This window comes from Cervus elaphus, chromosome 11 (genome assembly GCF_910594005.1).
Source record: "Cervus elaphus chromosome 11, mCerEla1.1, whole genome shotgun sequence".
Lineage (NCBI taxonomy): Eukaryota > Metazoa > Chordata > Mammalia > Artiodactyla > Cervidae > Cervus > Cervus elaphus.
The window spans coordinates 98954015-98974132 of NC_057825.1; the positions used below are offsets into that span (position 1 = coordinate 98954015).

Here is a 20118-nt window from a genome sequence, read left to right on the forward strand (position 1 = left end):
CCTATTAAGAAGCAAGCTCAGGATTTTGCAGATCAAACAAACTGAGGTTTTTGTGCTTTGGGAGAGAGAAAGCTTGCTCTTTCCTTAGAAGTTACTTAACAATCCTGTGCAGTACTTGTTACATGGAGAGAGAAGCTGAGAAAATATGCGCCCTGTTGGTAATCATGGTTACTACCTTCAGGGCACTTACTTGAGCAAAACACTGCAAAACACTTGTAAATCAATTCATTTACTTTTCTAATAATGAAAGGGGAAACCGAGGCACAGGAGAAGTGGCCACCACCACAGAGCTAGGCTGGCGCCAGTGGTGGGTTCTTAAGCACACACTTAAGTTGGGTCTCTGTCACACCAGAAAGCTGGGCCCCCAGGTCCTTCTGGGGACTCAAGATCCTCCCACCAGATACCTGGCAGAGGGGTGTGTGAAACAACCACGGTTCTTGCTCTCTCTGTGACATCCTCATTCACCCCTCTCCCCTGCAGAATCACTGGGAAGTTTAACGGCGGGGGAGGGTTGTCTACCTGGGTCCTTGGACTCTTCAGTCAACAGAAATTGATGAGGTCAGACGCGGAATTCAGGCAGGGCTTTATTGGGACTAATGCTGCACAAGGAAGTGAATACCAGACGCAGGTGCCCTTGCTCGCTCCTGCCTTAAAAGGGGTGAGGGTGGGAGGGATCGAGGGTGGGGCTGGAGGGGTGGCTTAGGTGGTCTGCCTGCCCCCTGGGTGGCGCTGTGTGCAGGGAGCATGAGCAGGACCCTGCACACTGAAGCGGCAGTTGGGTTTTGGCATTTCTGTATCTTATTGTTCATAATTTGCCCCAACTGTGCATGCCTGCAGTTATTTTCAATCCCTTATAGTTTATGGGAGGAGGAGGAAGAGGAGACTGTTGCTGGAGGAGAAGTTTGTCCAGGTGCAAACACTGCAGCAAAGGGTTCCCGGTCCCAGCCTGTCTTGGGAGAAGCAATCTGAGGCCACTTATCCTGAATGGCTAGCTCTCAGATGGGTTGGCTACTGAGGAATCAGTAAATGCTCATCTCCCCATCACTGATGAGGTTAGCAGCCACCCCCACCCCTGCCGTGTTATCTCATTTGTTGCCCCTCAAACAGCAATCAGCTGTGAGTTGAGGAAATGTTCCTTTTTGGTTTAGCTATGCCTAGTGATGGGAAAGTTGGCAAAAAGTGTTCCTGGACCAGACCCATTTTATTCCTGATTGTAGCATCTGGCTCATCTGTAATTGTTATACTAGCCAGAGGATATTGGACATACAATGCAAAATACCACCACTTAGGGATCAAACAGCTGGTTTAACAGGTCGGGTGTGGCCAGGTCATGCTCCATGTGCATCTTTATGGGAGGCCGAATCAGAAAGGACAGGGTGGGCCTTCCTGAAGACTCTGGGTAACATAGAGATCCCTTCCAATCCCCATGCCCTGGGGGCTGCTGGGGAAGCAGCAGCCGGTCCACGCTGGCCACTGCTGAGGCCCAGGGTTAGTTATTTCTCTACAGTATACACATCTCTGTGAGGGAATTTTGAAGCCCAGGAGTAAGACTGCCTAAAGGTCCATCCATTTCACAAATATGTACTGAGCACCCATCATGTGCTTGGCTCACCTTGTCACACTGAAAAAGACCTCCTACCCTTGTGAATTAGCTGGGACAAAGCCTCAAGGTCATGTACAACACAGCTATTCTCTTCCTGGAACAAAGGTTGACTCTCTTCTGAAGAACTGTTTTGGGAACACCAGGAAGTGTGCTGTGCAGGCTTCCCTGGTGGCTCAGATGGTAAAGAATCTGCCTGCAGTGCAGGAGACCTGGGTTCTATCCCTGGCTTGGGAAGATCCCCTGGAGAGGGAATAGCTACCCACTCCGGTATTCTTGCCTGGGAAATCCTAGGAGGAGACTGACAGAGGAGATTGGTGGGCTACCAGTCCACGGGGTTGAAGAGAGTCAGTCACGACTAAGCGACTAACACTTTAACTTTCAGGAAGTGTGCTGAAGCTCAGAACAGTCACTGGGGTCTTAGGGGAGATTCATAGCACTTTGACTCAAAGGGGTGCTTGGTGAGGGCCTCCATCAGCCACTCAATGCCTGGAAGGAGGGAGCTTATTGAGAGACCACGGCGCATGTCTGGAAGGACAGAAGGGGTATCTGGGGATTACAGTGCACACAGGAAGGAAACTCACAGAGAAGGATGATGGGATGGTAACTTCTCAGTGGAGGATGGCTCTCTGCTGGGGGGGTACGCATAGGCTGCCGGGGGTGAGAACCCTGGGAAAGCCTCCCAGCACCGGGGAGATTAGGCGAAATGAGGTTGGTGCTGATGCTGAGTGCACGGTTATAATCTGTCCCGCATGGATCTTGGCTGCTTTAAGTGGTGATCTTTCCTCACAAGGTATGGGGGTAGAGGGATTCAGGAGGCCCCTGCCGTCTCTCGGTGGGAGTGTTATTGATGCCAGTAGCCATGGTAACGGCTGTAGAACAGCTGAGGTGTAATGATTTCTGACTGTGTGCCTCACCCTGTTCCAAGTCCTCCAGCCATTCATCCCCATGAGAGCCTGCGAGGCAGGCATGATTTTCACTCTAGGTGCCCAGAGGACCTTCTGTAGGGACCACGAGCCTAACAGTCAAGAAGTGAACTGGCTCTGGGTCTTGGAGGGTGTTTGGGGCTCAGACCTGGGAGGGAGATGTATAACAAGCAGGAGTATTTCCTCTTGGATCACCTGCTCAGGTACTGGTTCCCTACGTGTGATTTACTGAGATCCTGCTCAGGAGCTTGTTTAAAATACAGAATGCTAGTTTCCACCCCAAGCCTTCTGCATTCAACTACCTGGAAGTGGAGCCCAGGATTCTGCATTCTCAACAGGGCAATTTACAGACATATTAAAGTCTCTAGTAGATGCTGAAGAGATCAAGAAGAGATAGAACACAGAGAAGAACTGTTCAAAAAGATCTTAATGAACTGGATTACTATGATGGTGTGGTCAGAGTTAGACATTCTGGAGTGTGAAGTCAAGTGGGCCTTAGGAAGCACTGCTGTTAATAAAGCTAGTGGATGTGATGGGATTTCAGTAGAGCTATTCAAAACCCTAAAGAATGATGCCATCAAGGTGTTGCATTCAATATGTCAGCAAATCTGGAAGACCCATGAGTGGCCACAGGACTGGAAAAGGTCAATCCTCATCCTAATTTCCAAGAAGGGTAGTACTAAAGAGTCTTCTAACTTTCAGACACTCATCTCCCATGCTAGTAAGGTCATGCTTAAAATCTTGCATGTTAGGCTTCAGCATTATGTGAACCAAGAACTTCCAGATGCCCAAGCTGGGTTTAGAAAAGGAAGAGGATCTAGAGGGTCTCTAGATCAAATTGCCAACATTCACTGGATCATAAAGAAAGCAAAGGAATTCCAGAAAAATATCTACCTTTGTTTAATTGACTATGCTAAAGCCCTTGACTATGTGGATCGTAACAAACTGTGGAAAGCTCTTAAAGAGATGGGAATACCAGACCACCTTACCTGTCTCCTGAGAAACCTGTATGCAGGTCAAGAAGCAATAGTTAGAAGCCCGTATGGAACAACTGATTGATTCAAGAATGAGAAAGGAGTAAGACAGGGCTGTCTGCTGTCACCCTGTTTGTTTAACCTACACACTGAGCACATCATGAGAAATGCCAGGCCGGGTGAGTTATAAGCTGATTGTGAGTTACAAGATTGCTGGGAGAAATATCAACAACCTTAGATATGCACATGTTACCACTCTAATGGCAGAAAGTGAAGAGGAACTGAAGAGCCTCTTGATGAGGATGAAGAAGGAGAGTGAAAGAACCGGCCTAAAACTAAATATTAAAACTAAGATCATGGCATCTGACCCCATTACTGCATGGCAAATAGAAGGGGAAAAGGTGGAAATTGTGACAGATTTCCTGTTCTTGGGCTCTAAAATCACTGTGGATGGTGACTGCAGCCATGAAAATAGAAGATGATTGCTTCTTGCCAGGAAAGCTATGACAAACCTAGACAGTGCATTAAAAAGCAGAGATATTACTCTGCCGACAAAGCAAAGATATTTCTCTGCCATATAGTCAAGGCTATGGTCTTCCCAATGGTCACATACAGTTGTAAGAGCTGGACCGTACAGAAGGCGGAGCACCAAAGAATTGATGCCTTCAAACTGTGGAGCTGGAGAAGACTCCTGAGAGTCCCTTGGACAGCAAGGAGATCAAACCAGTCAATCTTAAGGGAAATCAACCCTGAATATTCACTGGTAGGGCTGATGCTGAAGCTCCAGTACTATGGTCATCTGATGTGAACAGTTGACTCATCGGAAAAGTCCCTGATGCTGGGAAAGACTGAGGGTAGAAGGAGAAGAGGGCATCAGAGGATGTGATGGCTGGATGACATCGCTGATGCAATGGACATGAACTTGGGCAAATTTTGGGAGGTGGTGAGGGCCAGGAAGACCTGGCATGCTGCATCATGAGGGTTGCAAAGACCTCCACGAATGGGTGACTGAACAACAACCAAGTGGCAAACCTCCACTGTAGGGTGTAAGTCCTACCTTAGACAGTTTCTACTTTGTTCTACAGAAAAGGTTGAAGTATCAGGAAGACTCACATACAGGAATATAATTTTGTATTCTTGGCAGGAAGTGAATCATTTATATTCAAATTTCCTCTGGAAGCAAAGGAACACAAATGGAGATTCCTGATAACCAGAATTGCTAGGTGGTGCCCTCAAAAAATATCCCAGAGAGAGGGTTGAAACCTCATGACACTCTTCAGCAATCAGTGTAAATCCAAACAATGGCAGAGTTTCTCACAAGTGAAAAAGGCCACCTCGAGGAGCCCCAGGCATCCCAGCCTTTGCATTGTAAGCAAAGCTTTTGCTGTGACATTCACTCGCAGGGTTCAGAGAAGGCCTACCTGACTGCAACCTATGATGTGATTATGATGTGTGTGTGTTCAGTCATGTCTGACTCTTTTTTACCTCATGGACTATAGCCTGCCAGGCTCCTCTGTCCATGGAATTCTCCAGGCAAGAATACTGGAGTGGGCTACCATTTCCTACTCCAGGGGATCTTCCTGACCCTGGGATCGAACCCGAGTCTCTTTTCTCTCCTACATTTCAGGCAGATTCTTTACCACCGGGCCACCTAGGAAGCAGACACCAGGCTAAATGCCACCTTGCCTGGACACCCAAGGGGATGTTGTGGGGAGTGAGCAGAAACCCCAGAAGTACCTAGAATAATTATTCAAAATGAATACAGATAATTTATAGAGAAAGTAAATAGATCATTGTCCAGGGAGCAGAGGTGTGAGATGTGCCTTGGAAACAGCTCTTGGTAGAACTTGATGTGTTTCTCAGGGTCACAGCCACAGCAAAACAGCAAAGCGGGCGTTTCTCTGCTGGACATAAGGTGTAGGTTAAATATATTAACAAAGAGAGGAGATGTGAAAATGGAGGAGGAGGGAGGGCATTCTTCAAATAATCTCACAGAGCAATCCCAGAACTGAAAGTCCCTGGACTGCCATCCTGCAAACCTGAGCCCTTGGGAAGTAAAGGAAAAAGGCCTTCCAGTAAGACGTCGTCCTCTTCTGGAGGCTGGGGGTTGGAAACAGGGCATAAGCAAGAGTCTGAGGTTGGCCATCTAGCCCCAGAATATTCCTGGAACCCTGAATGGCCCAGTGTGGTCCCTCTTTTGGAAGATGATGAGCCTAACGTCCCAGAAAACCCACACAGGAGAAGCAGCCCTGGAATGTAGCAGGGTTTGTGTTATTCCTATGTTAGTTCTGAAGATCATGGTATAGCATCCCTCAGATGGAATCAGTTGTCTCCTCTAGGGTCATCTGAAGGGCTGTCAAATGACACCCTTCCCCGGCCCTCACCTACATCTTCTCCAGTCCGGCCAAAGTGACACGCAGAGAGCAGGCTGTCAGCAAGGGCAGGCTGGAACTCTTGGGCACTGGCTGAAGCTCCTGTCCACAAGAAGAACTTCTTCCTCATCAGAGAAGCTTCAGTTCTACTCTTAAGACCTTTCAACTGATTGACTCGGACCTACCCAGATTATCTAGGATAATCTCTCTTATGGACAACTGGTTATGGAGTTTAATTATACCTACAAAATACCTTCATTTCAACACCTACATATCGATTGGAAGGACTGTTGCTGAAGCTGAAGCTCCAATACTTTGTCCACCTGATGTGAAGAGCTGACTCATTGGAAAAGACCCTGATGTGAAGAAGATTGAGGGCAGGAGGAGAAGGGGACGGCAGAGGATGAGACGGTTAGAACAGATAGAATCCGTCACAGATTCAATGGACACGAATTTGAGCAAGCTCTGGGAGACAGCAGAAGACAGAGGAGCCTGGCGTGCGACCAATATTCCATGAGGTCCCAAAGAGTCGGACTTGACTTAGTGACTGAACACCACCACCACCACCACCGAGATTAGTGTTTGAATTCCTGGGGACTATAACCTAGCCAAGGTGACACTTATAAAAAAGACCACTGGTCTCCCTGAGAGTTTACTCAAACAGACTGGAGGTGGGTTTTCTCTCACCTTCACTGTCAAAGGCTAGTTCCACTGAATATACAGCTCCTTGTTACAGGTTTTTGTTATTTTCCTTTTTTTACGCACTTTGTTCTTCCAACATCTGGTTTTCCTAGCTTTTGTTTGAGAAGTCATTAATACTGTGTCATCGTTTCCTGGAATGTAACACACTGTTCTTTGGCTGCTTTCAAGCTTTTCTTGTTATCATCATCTTTTTAACTGTTTGTCTGCAATGTGCCTGGAGTGGTTTTCTTTGTATTTATTATGCTTAGGATTATTTAGGCTTCTAGAATCTACTAATGTTTTCCACCACATTTTGGAAGTTATCAGTCATTGTCTCTAAATATGTTTTTTCTCTTCTCCTGTCTCCTCTTTTAGGTCTCCGATTTCACATATTTTGAAAATGTTTGAAACCATACCACAGGTCTCTGAGGTTCTGTTTACTTTTCTCCAATACCTTTTTGTTTCTGTTCCTTTTGTTGAATTGGGTAATTTTTCTCAGTATATTTTCAAGTTCAATGATTCTTCTGCTTTTTCCTCCTGCTGTTCAGTCCTTTTAGTATGCTTTGTTATATTTTTCAGCTCTAGAATTCACCCTTTGTATTTTTAAGACCTCCTTTTATCTACTGAGATTCCCTATTCATTTTTTTCATTGATTTTCCTTTAATTCCCTGTACATATTTATGATTATTGCTTTGAAGTTTGTTAAGTACAACATCTAGATTCAAAGTTTCTATTGATTCTTTCAACCATTAGAATGAAACACATTTTCTTGTGTCTCTGCATGTCTACTATATTTTTTGATTCAAAATCAGACACTGTAGGCAATATATTCTAGCAGTGTTGAAGCCTGTTGTGTTCTTCAAGGGGGGTTTTTGTTTATTTATTTTTGGTCTGCTGTTTTTTTTTTTTTTTCTATTCTAGTAATAAGTTAACTTGCTGTACTCAAACTGCAAACTTTCCTCTCCTGTAGTATGAAGCAGCTTACATTTTTATTCTGTTCTTACGGCTTCTCATTGCTGCTTTTTAATTCTGGCACCTTAGCTAGTTCCCTTATGTCTACATATCTTGGCGGCAGATTTTGAAGCTCACTCTTTCCTTGTTTAAATTTTCAACTGCACTGCCAGCCTCAGACTCTGTCCCCTGATGTGGTAATCCCACAGGATTAGATTACTGCTGCCCAGGCTGTACATGATTTGCAAATACATTTCAGTTAACAGGCAGCCAACACACAGGCTTTGCTCCATGCAGCTCTATTCCGTAAAATTCCTGTTTTCTGCCTTTGTTGGTTGTTTGTTTTAAACAGAGCTCCCTGAGTTCTCCCTTACACGTGCTTATATAGTTTAGTGATCAGTCAGAAATAAAAAGTTAATACTCAGTTTTTATGACTCATTCTGACTGTGGTTTCTTGCTCCCAAGATATCGTTAAATTTTCACTTCTTTTCCAGCTCTTCCAGCGCACTTCTTTCCAGTTCTTTTGAACTCTTATCTCTGGCACCTGGAGCCAGTCAGCCTATAGTTTTCTGTGGCCTTGGCCGTGAAAATTGGGAACTGCCCTTAAGCCAGAGTGTCACCACCTCACAAATCTTACCTCTTCTAGATGCAGTTTTTGGAGAATAAACTCTCCACATCCTATATGCTTTTGAAAATTTTTATTGTGGTTTTAAATACCTGTTGAATTTTATTTAATATTTATTTTTATTTATTTGGCTGTGCCAGGTCTTAGCTATAGCATTGATCTTCGATTTGGGATTCAAGATATTTAGTTGCCACATTTTAACTCTCAGCTATGGGATCTAGTTCCCTGACCTGGGAACGAACCTGGGTCTCCTGCATTGGGAGCGTGGAGTCTGGGCCACTGGGCCACCAAGGAAGTCCCACCTGTTGACTTTTAAAAATATTTTATCCAGGTCTTAAAATTGTTATTGTGAAAGGATTTGCATTAGCACTTCACATTGCCATGTTTCTGGAAGTTCTCCAAATAGTTTTAATTTGTAGTTCTCTTAACATGAGTGAAGTTAAACATCTTTTCAAGCTCTTATGTTTATTCTTTTTTTTTGTTTATTCTTATATAATTTTTTATGTCCTTTGCCTATTTTCTGCCATGTTTTTGGTCATTTTTTTCCTTCAATTTTTAAGAGTTCTCTATATTTTAGGGACATCAGCCCTTTGTAATACACTAAATTTCCATTTATATTTGGGTCTGTTTCTAGACACTATTTTATTCCATTGGTCTCCTTGTCTTGTGTTAGCACAAACCAGTTTTAAGCATGAAGATGTTATCATGTTTCATGTGTTATCACAAGACCCTCTCATTTTTTTTTTTAGCATTTTCAAGTTACTGTCACATATTTATTTTTCTATATAACTGTACTACCAACTTCTCAAGTCTTATAAAACACTTGGTATTATTTTTATTGGGACTATGTTACATTAAAAAATGAACTCAGGGAGAATTAATATTTTCATGATGCTAAGCCATTTTATCTAAAAACAAGGGATGTTTATTAAGTCTAATTTTGTGTCTTTCAGGAGTTTTTAAAGTTTTTCTCATATTGTTTTTGCAAATTTATTGTTAAGTTTATTCAAGTTATAGTAGATCCTCATTATTGATGGATTTCTGTATCTGTGATTCACCTGGTCACTAAAACATCTTTGTAACTCCAAAATCAATACTCAAAGTATTCTGTAGAATATGCATATGCTCAGAGTGGTGGTGAAAACTTAAGTCATCTTTCTGCCTCTCGTTTCAGCTCTCATATGGTAAAAAAGATGTCCTTTTCGTGGCATATTTAGTGCCACATTTTTTCACATTTTTGTTTGCTGCTGGTGACTTGACTGTTTAAAATGAAGTAGAGCAGAAGTGCTGTCTAGTGTTCCTAAGTGCAAGAAGGCTACGATGTGCCTTACAAAGAAAATACATACACACTTCCTTCAGATATGAGTTTTAGCACTGTTGGCCATGAATTCTATGTTAACAAATCAACAATACATATTTTAAAAAGTGTCTTTAAACAGAAAAACACACAAAAGGAGGCTAGATTTTGATCAGTTGGTGGAAATGATGTGACCAGAGGCTCACAGGAACCTAACCCCTAAGAACCATAATTCAGTATATGCTAAATTTAGTTTTAGAGGTAATTTTATAGAACCTAAATGCCATTTAAAATATGAGATTTATGAGAATTGACTATACTTAATTTTCTTAGTTGCTGTTGTAAATGAGGTTTTCTCTATCAATATATCTTCTAATTGGTCATTACTTGTGTAGGAAAACTGCATTGATTTTCATACAGTTTGATTTTCATACAGAAACTGTATGATTTCTGTATATTAAATTTCTATCCTGCCACCTCACTGAATTTTTTTTTTGTTTTAATTAGTATCAATATTATCACTTATTCTCTCAGGTTTTTCAGGTATATTCTCTTTTCATGTGAAAATATAATTTTCTTTTTCAAATCTATTCTCCTAATTAATTTTCTCATCTAATTGTGTTGGTTACAACTCCTCTCCCTTTTTATAAGGATGGTTTTTCATCTATGTTGAACTGCTCTGAGTTAGCAATGGACTAAGTATTGCACAGACTCTTAGAGTTGAAAGGAACTTAGAAGTAAGTTGGGGATTCTGTTATTTGATGCATGAATCTTTTTTTACATCACTCAGGTGGTCATCTGATCTCTTCTTGAACCATCTGTTCCCCTTCTTCTGATAAGAGCTTGTCACCCTGTACTCATTCCACATAGCTCTGTGTGGCTATCAATCACTCCATCCTGATGCCTCTGCTCATGGCTTTTAATCCAGGCTAATAATTATAAAGGGTAGCTATAAAATCTGTATATATAATTATTATTTTTTAACAGATCTAATCTTTTTTATTATTCTGTCATATGCTAAAAGTGCAGATTTATTCAGTGAAAATCAAATACACAAGTTACTTGAGGCAATGCATACAGATGCACATGTAAGGATGGCTGGTAATGCATCTCCTGCCTTTGCTGAAGCCTGGAAACTGTTTCTAGACAGTATATCAGGCACTCACAGGGCTCACTTTGTTTGTTTCCCAGAGATCAATGCTTCTGTCCAATGTTTTGGAAACTGTTACATACATTTTATCAGGTGGTTTAGTTGTTTCAGGTGGGAGAAGTGGGTATGGGTAGAAATCTAATTTCTGTTATTCCACATTGGCTGGAAGTGGAAATACATCAATTATTGCAGTTTTCTCAGCCCAAAGAACTGGGCATTATCACTGAAGGACAACACATTGAATATATCACTTAATGGCATTGAGCATATCATACACTGTAATGTAATATCAAAATACTATTATGAATATTTGTCCTGTAGTTCATCTTTGCCTCCCCATGGATCTGGAGAGAGGCAGAATAGTATAATGGTCTCTCTGCAGCCTGGCGCGCAGTCAGCACTCAACTGTTTACTGAATAATTGAATGGATACATGCAGGCTTACATGAAAGCACACATGCATGAAAGAATCACTATGACCAAGTGAATGACTTCTTTCCTACCCCATCAGTCCTCAGCTGTGCAGACCAAACCCAGCTGACTGCTCCAGTATCTTCCTGCTGGGGTTCTGGGTGACAGGATGCCCAGTGATAGGATGCTCTCCCCAGCCTTGTTCCAGATCATTTCCTCACTCCTCAATTCCTTCCTCCGTGTGTTACTGATGCATTTTAACCTGATGCTGAGTCAATGTCCGTTTTTCTTTCATATTTTTGGAACTGGATTCCTCCTTGAAATTCTTCATCATAACCCTGGTGACCCCCCCTAGCTTTTAGGAATGTAAGCATCACTTTTAATCAGATTATAAATTTTAGAGTATCACAACACTGCCCTATCCTTTCTATTTGGAGAAAGCATCCAATATTTTTCTTATTAATAATATGTACCCTATTATTATATAGCCCCAGAACTATTATTGACTAGGAGAGGGGAATTTGGGAGACTATTTTATTTTTAAAATTAATGAAGCTAAGACTTCACTGGTGGTCCAGTGGTTAAGAAACTGCTTTCCAATGCAGGAGATGCCAGTTTGATCCCTGGTAGGGGAACTAAGATCCCAAATGCTGCAGGGCAACTAAGCTCTCAAGCCACAACTAGACAGCCTGTGTGCTGTAACTAGAGAAGCCCACGCTTCAGTGGAGACCCAGTGTAGCCAAAAAAAAGAAAAAGAAATAAACCAACCTTCTCATCACTCATCTCCAGGAAGCTGCAAGGAGAACTGCCTTTCCCAACATCTACACTAAGAATGAGACGGGAAAAAATAAAATTAATGAAGCTAATTTTACTAAACAATTATTGAATAGAAGTGAATATTCTTGTATGTCATTGCCAAAATGTGTTCAAAGAAAACAGTAACAAACAGCCCAATAGTTTTGAAATGTTTCCAATGTAAGAGTCTTTATTCTGGTTCCACGCTCAATTAGAAGTACCTACAACAGACTTCAGACAAAAATAATTAGGGAGGGCTCAATAAAAATTTTCAGACAACAACAAAATAGGTAATGTTCAGTTTTACAGCTCTCAGACAAGTTACTAGGTCTTGATTTTAGTCCTAACATTTAATGATAAAATTTCTGATTATGATGAGATAATCAATGCAAAATGAGATTGCAAGCTTGGATTAGAACTACAGAATTTCAAGATTAGAACTATAGATTTCAAAAACCTTGAAAATCCTATGAGGGTAATCTGTCAGATTAAACTTCTGGGTGTGTGTGTCTATGGAAGATGGTATTTTATCAGTTTTTGAGGACAGGGGAAATAATAGGATGAAGAATGCCCCAGAAAAGTCAGATCAATAGGCTCAACTAGATCCAGGTAGAGGGTGGCAAGGATGACTACCTTTGTTAAGCCAGGGAAGGCGAGGATAGAATGGCGCGCGGCCTTACCTCAGCAGAGGGGCTAGTTCCACAGTGTCGGGTGGCTGAGAGCAGCCCTGAAGGAACTCTGGTTCTCGCAAACATGGATGGCGCTAGACTGCTTTCAGGTTTCTCAGTGGTGCTATTCAGATCCCGGCTGTGGGTCGCTTGGTGAGGGCAGGGCGGGGCTTTTCCAGGTGTGGGTGTGGCAGCGATGGCATGGCTGGTGGACTGCTAGACCCCAGGCTGAGGACATTCTCTGGGGAAGTGATGTCGGCATTACTTAAGGGTGTTTGAGTTTTTGCTGTGCTGGGGCCTAAACTGACCCGGAAACTGGGGTGTGAGCTCACATGCACTATCCTTGAGAGAGACTTCAGGGTGTTCCTGGGAGACATGATGTCCCCCTCCCAGCTTGGGCTTAGGGCGTCTCTTAGGGTGGGAGTCTCGGGACCTGTTGCCACGGGAAGCGTCATCTGAGTCTGAGGAGACCACCTCCTGGAGAGGTAGCCTTTTGCTGGCTTTCTTTTTCTTCCTTCTAGGGTTCTCCTGTCTTGTAGCTTGTAAATCCCCTGTGTTAACTTCTTTGATTGGCCACACTAGGAGAGCAGAGTTCTTTGTGTCCATGTCTTCCCTAGAGAGAGGGGGGGAGAGAGAGAGAGAGAGAGAGGTCAGGGTTATTCTGGTTTTGATGGCTGCTATGTCTACAGATATGTTCAAGTTAAGAAATAACAAGTGTGGGTGAGGATGTGGAGAAAAAGTAACCCCTTTGCACTGCTGGTGGGAATGTAAACTGGTAGTGCCACTATAGAAAACAGCATGAAGGTTCCTTTAAAAATTAAAAGTAGAACAACATTTTTGATCTAGCAATTCTACTTCTGGGCACATAGCCAAAGAAAATGAAATCAGTATCTTGAAGAGATACCTGCATCCCCATGTTCACTGCAGCATTATTTACAATCACCAAGATATGGAAACAACCCAGGTGTCCACTGGTGGATGAATGGATAAAGAAAATGTGACATGTATGGGATACTATTTAGCCATAAGACAGAAGGCAATTTGCCACTTGTGACAACACGATGGCTCTTGAGGGCATTACGCTAATTGAAATATGTCAGACAGAGATAGATAAGTACTATATGATCTCACTCATATGTGAATCTAAAAAGAGCCAAACTCATAGAAAGGGGTAATAGTATGGTGGTTGCCAGGGTCTGGCGGCAAGGGGTGGGGTGTTGGTGGGAGAAACAGGGAGATGTTGGCCAAAGGGTATAAAAAAATAAAATATATTGGGCAGTTTATTTATATTGAAGTGTTGTCCTTCAAAAAAGGCACCTTGGAAACACCATGATCCCATCCCAGCCATGCCATCATGACATACACCATTTCAGGAACTTGCCTTTTTCAGAGGCTTCAGGGCAAAGTAAGGACACCAGCTGCCTGGTATTCAACCTTATTTTGTTCCCATAATCAGTATCTGCCACCTTGATCACCCACCTTTCACGCTGAATAACTTTGACCATGGTTGTTTCAGATCCTTTTAGAAATTGTCAAGAAAAAAATAAGTAGAATGAGAAAAGATTTTTAGTTATTTTTAAGTAGAAAATTCCACCAATCAAATCTCTCTTCAGTGGTCTGAATCTCAAACCACATGTGATACTTTGCAAAGACTGGCTCAAGGACTCAGGAGGTAATTTCCAAGAGAGATTAAAAAATTGGCCTGACCACTTTATACCCATTAGGATAGCTATTGCCAAAAAAGAAAAAACAAAACCAAGAAGTGACAAGTGTTGACAAAGATGTGGAGAGATTGGAATCCTTGTGATGGGAATGGTACAGCTGCTGTGGGAAACAGTGTGGCAGTTCCTCAAAATACTAAAAATAGAATTATATAGCCCAGAAATTACACTTATTTCTGGCAATAAGTGGAATTTATTCCCAGGGACCCAAACAGATATCTTTACATGGTGATTCCTCTTGAATTCCTCTTGAATCCTCCTTGATTCTCCAGGGATCGAACCCCCATCTCCTGCATTGCAGGCGGATTCTTTTCTGTCTGAGCCACCAGGGAAACTTAAGCCAAAACTGAGTTAAATTTAGTGCCCTGTTGTCTTCCACTATAGAGTTAAATTCAGTAACACAACAAACAGGCCAACACTATAGGGGGTGTCTGGGGAGCCAGCCACTGCGTCTTCACTGGCTCTTCAGAGAAGCTGGCTCTACTTCCTGGAAGAGCTCTGAGCGTCCTGTCCACGCTCTCCTTAGCTTAAAACCCAATGCATTTCCTTGACCAGGCATTGTCAGCTTGCCCATATTCTTGCCGGTTCCCTGAGGCCTCTATTCTGTTCTGCCCTAAGTGTGTCTCTATCAGTAAGACCATCTTAGTAAATGAACAACAGGGGGACCTCTGGGGTGGGCACTGAAAAGATGTTTGATGAGGATCAGGAGGCCCTGGGGTTTTGACAACAGAAGGGGCAGAAAGTAGAGAAACTGGTAAGAAAAGGCAGTTGCTGGGTTTTCCTGGTGGTCCAGTGGTGAGAGTCCGCCTGCCAATGTGGAGGACATGGGTTCGATCTCTGGTCCGGGAAGATTTCACGGGCCTCGGGGCAACTAAGCCTTCACACCACAACTACTGAGCCTGTGCTCTAGAATCTGTTCTCTGTAATAAGAGAAGCTACTGCAATGAGAAGCCTGAGCACTGCAACTGGAGAGTAGCCCCTCCTCACTGAAACCGGAGAAAGCCCTCCTGCAGCAACAAAGACCCAGCACAGCTGAAATAAAAAAATAATTTGAAAAAAAAGAAAAGGCAGTTGCCATCCAAATGGCTCCCCCTGGCCCTCAGGGGTAATGGATCTCCATGACTCTGTGTTCTGGTCCCAAGAACTACACGCCTTCTGAGGACAGGTAATGGCATTTTTCCCTCCGGATATGGCAGGGCACTCAATCATAGGGTTACTGCTGAACTGCTTATCTTTTAGGCCTTGGAAATGAGGCTCCTGATCTGACCAGGATGGACTGAGGCCGCTAATGACATACAGAGGCTTAATTATTTCAGAGGCAAGCTCCTTTTAAGGGAAAAATAGTCAGTGGTGACCGGGCGAGATGGTGGGAAGTGATTCATCTCGGGTAATGTCAGAGTCTACAGTGTGAGGCCAGGCTACATGGATAAAGGGAGGAGTGTTCAACAACATGGGAATTATCATCGCCTGTGGGGGCACAGTCTTAATTCAAACAGCTTGATGGAAAAATTACTAAACTGCTCAAAGAATGATAACGAGAGGCTAGTATTTTGTGTAATAGGAATTAAGAGCTGGCCACAGACCCAGACAAACCACATCTGAACCCTTGGAGGAGGGTCCCCCCTCCAGAACTCTTCTCCCGAAGTCCACACGGTTATAATCAAGCAAGATTATATCAAGGGAAGAACACTCTTGCCTCCAGGATCTCATGACCAACACCCTACTTCAGATGCCCAATGATTTTCCCTCAGCACAGAGGCAATAAATAGTTCACTCTGCCTTTCCTGAGATCACATTTAGAATGTTGCTAAATGTTTTTCAAGAAATCAGACTTCCTCTACAGTAAATTTTCTTAAAGAGGAGGCTTGAAGGCAATCTGCCCAAGTTGTGCTCTGTCAAGAAGAAAGGGAAGGACTCCCCCGGTGGCACAGTGGATAAGAACCCGCCTGCCAATGAAGGAGACATGGGAAGACCCCGCATGCCGCGGGGCAGCTAAGCTCGTGCGCCACAACCACAGAGCCTGAGCTCTAGAGCTGAGCTCCGCAGTAGGAGGGGCCGCCACAGTGAGACTGCACACCGCAGCCAGAGGAAACCCGAGCACGGCAGTGAAGTCCCAGTGCAGTCATAAGTAAATACACTTTTAAAATTTCAGTAAAGGAAGGGAAGATGGATTCCAGCTCTTTGGGAGGGTTTTCCAACCAGTTACATGGCGTCAGGAGCATGGATTCAGCTGCCAGAGCTGCCCTGCCCAGAGGGGCATGTGGTCCCCAGCTGTGGGTGGTTGAATAACACCAGTAGGGGCAGGTCCTTTCGCTGGAGGAAACCGGAAGTCCGAGCATTAAGCCCACCAGGCACACTTTCCTGGGAGGAGCGAGAAGCCCCAGCCTTCTGATGTGAACAGGATCCCTGGGGAGGTAGGGAGACCCAGGATGTGAATCTCCTGCTGGCAAGAAGGGAGGATGCCAAAAAGCGGGGAACATTCCTTCCCGTCCACTTGCTTTGGGGAGTTAGAAAAAATGACATGTGTGTTCTCTAAATGGGGAAAGCCTTAGACAGGTTAGGGGATATTCTTGCAAAGAACAGAGATCTCTGATGCTGTGAAATATAGAAAAAGCTCAGGGACTTTCCTGAAGGTAAGGCATGGCAAGAGTGATCATTTCCCTCCACCAGACACACCTCTTTCAGAAGCGCCATCAGAGAACACAGTCATTGGGTGCAAAGGAAAGAGGAAATTGGAACAGCCTCACAAACATGGTGATACTAAAACTATCTCCTTTAAGGGCTAGTTATTTGGAATTTAGCAAACTTGGTAACATATTTTGCAAACCAAACTTATTATGAGGTTTTAAGAATCATTTCAGTGTCAAATTTTGAACTGAAAATGAAAAATTTGTATCAGCTGTAGCCATATTCAATCAATGTTGAACTCTTCACCTTCCAAATACTGTTCTTCCTGCCTTTCACTATGTAACACCCTCGTGAGGAACCAGAAGAGGGGTTTGCTGAAAATACTCTGTTAGCCCCAACTGAAGACCCCAAGAAGGAAGAATAAAAGGAGGGGCAGAGGGTGAAAAGTTGGATATCTGGCACTCTGGTCCATAGCTGTTTGGGGCCATGTACCCCTGGTCTCACCAACCCCAAATGGTTGGTTATAGTGGATTTGATATTTTAAAACAAAATTTAGTCAAGTGATGTCCTATTGGAGTTGTAACCTACAATTCATTTCTTTAATTAGTCCATTGAAGAAAGCACCATAATTTTTTTTAATGGCCTCATTTAGTGCAATGGTGTGAAGATCTGCTAAAGAACAACCAAAGGGAGGTGGTCCATTTAGAAAGTGAGTGAGAAAGACAGAGAATGAAATCATGGTTGCCAGGGGTGGGGGAAGGATTCAAAGAAGGGATAGTTAGGGGTTTGGGATGGACATGTACACATTGCTGTATTTAAAATGGATAGTCAACAAGGACCTACTGTATAGCACAGGGAACTCTGCTCAATGTTATATGGCAGCCTGGATGAGAGGGGAGTTTGGGGATGAGAATGGATACATGTGTATGTGTGGCTGAGTCCCTTTGCTATTCACCTGAAACTATCGCAACATTGTAATTGGCTATAACAGATACAAAATAAAAAGTTTTTTTTTTTTTAAAAGAACCATCTGCTCCAAATGTATGATAATCATACAAAGTAAAGATATCTTAGGAAAAAAAAAAAACACAAAAACAAAGAACAGGTAAGAAAGAGCTTCTAATGAGAAAGGACCTAAGGACCTACCGGAAGGAAATTCCAGTGTAGATACAACATCAGACCTACACCTTTATTCTGTGTGCTCACACCTGCCAGCTCCAATTACGGAAACAGAGACAGATTAAGCTCTGAATTTAGCAGGCTGGATGTGACCTCTGCTTAGGAGAATTAAAAGCTGTCTCTTGCTAGCAGAGAGGCAGCCAGAGCGACAGAACAGTGGAAATTACAAAGGGGGACAAGAGGGTCAATGAATGCTTCTGCTGTGTAAAGACCTAGAAGCTGGGGTAGGTCACTAGCAGTGGAGAGTTTTAAATAAGGCCTGGGGCAGTACTAAGGTAGAAAATAATGAAAGGCTTTTCTCAACATAGAAAGGATTGAATTTTAATTCTAAAATAGTGATTGTTAATCTTGAGTTTAATGAAGATGGTTAACACCTAGACCCATGTATCCATATTCCTTTATCAAGTAAGTAAGTATGTAAAGTCGCTCAGTCGTGTCCGACTCTTTGAGATGCCATGGACTATAGCCTACCAGGCTCCTCTGTCCATGGGATTTTCCAGGCAAGAGTACTGGAGTGGGTTGCCATTTCCTTCTCCAGGGGATCTTAGACGCTTTACCATCTAAGCCACCAGGAAGCCCATTCCTTTTTTAGGTACTATAATTTGGAAATCAAGTTGTTTGAGGAGGACTTTGAGATGAACAGAAAACAGTTCTATTATTTAAAAATGAAATATTCATCTAGAAAAAGGATCATAACATCTATTTTCAACAATCATACCTAATAAAAGCTTTTCTGTGGAACTACACGCCCCTAAAGGAGTCTTGCTGGGCATCCCCTAGTATTTGTTCATCTGTTCATTCTTCAAATTGTCCTTGGGTACATCTTGCAGGCTGGACCCTGGCAACCAGGATATAGAAGTGGATAGAAAACCCCTGCTTTCAAAGACTCATGTCCAGTAAGAGTGATGACCATGAAAGTACATGGTCCAACACAAGGGAACAGTCTCATAATGAAAATGTTTATAGGAGGCAGTGGGATCACCTCACCACAGAGGACTGGAGTCCCAGAACATCACACAGGGGTGATGGGATGCTTGCCTTTGATGTTGGAATTCCCCAGGCGGCCAAGGGCAAGCGTAGCATTCCAGGGAGGGAATACTTAGCCTATGCAGAGGCACAGGGCTTTGAAAAAGCACAGCATGGGGAAAAAACTAGAAGTTTATAAATTTAGTACAGTTAGTGTGCAGAGGGCTTTTGGGAGGATAGTTGGGGAGTAGCTAGGGGAAAAGTTAGACCAGGTAGGTAGGCGTCGTTCAGGTCAACAAGAAGCTAAGCTAGGTTAAGAGGAGGCATTTCAGGGAGGAGGGAGCTTTAGTCGGGGAGGGACAAGAGCAGATTTGCCTGTGAGGAAGATTCTTCTGCCCAGCCCTCAGGGGAGATGGACAGCACGGCAGGAGGAAGCCTCCTGACCTAATGTAGCACATGTGCAGCAGTGCTGAGAAATATTTGCAAGCTGTTTATAGAATATGTCTGTCTTTAAATAAATCCACTTCTTACCTATCACTTTGTCTCTCACTGAATTCTTTCTGCAATGAGACATCAAGATCCTGAGCTTCATTAAGTCCTGAGACCAGGAGTGTGGTCTCAGTTAAAAGACAGTGGGTTCAAGTTCCAGTCTGGGTTGTGTGGTTTCAGATCTGGGTGGTGAAGGGAGTCCAGGGTAGCTGACTGAGCAAGGACCCCAGACAGTGGGGATACAGATCTCTTAGGGGAACTACTGACTGAGACTGCCTGCCCTGGCCAGGCACCATAGTAACCACTGGAATGAGTTATCTCAAGCAGGAGGTCCTGGTAAGGAATGTGGAACTAACAAGCTTACCACCAACTGGAAGAATTCAGGGAAGGTCAAAAGGAGAGAGGAGACTCCAGTCCACATGTCCTGCCAATCTCCCAGAATCCTATTGGCTGGAATCCATCTTGGCTGAGTGATGTGTGAAGCACCAGGAAGGACCCTGAATCAGAATGACTGGCCAGAGACAACCTGGAAACGAATCCCATCACCATAAAACCGAGACTAGGAGCCACATGGCAGAGCAGTCCTCCTGGGTTCCCTTGCCCTCCTGCTCTCCATCCAGGTGCCCTTCCCGATAAAGTCTCTTGCTTTGTCAGCACATATGTCTCCTCAAACAATTCATTTTCCA

The 20118-nt window shown here is 43.5% G+C and overlaps 1 protein-coding gene across 7 annotated transcripts in view; it reads right to left on the reverse strand.

The window, feature by feature from the left end:
• Positions 1-11953: 11953 nt before the first annotated feature.
• VWA3B (von Willebrand factor A domain containing 3B) overlaps positions 11954-20118 on the reverse strand; it is a 185823-nt gene continuing 177658 nt past the window's right edge. For 6 of the 7 annotated variants that reach the window (XM_043918665.1, XM_043918664.1, XM_043918663.1 and 3 more), the window contains one exon: positions 11954-13062. In XM_043918665.1, the coding sequence (XP_043774600.1) occupies positions 12711-13062 (352 nt within the window). In that variant the 3' untranslated portion in view covers positions 11954-12710. The remainder of the gene's footprint in view (positions 13063-20118) is intronic. The other variant, XM_043918662.1, reaches the window with a different exon arrangement.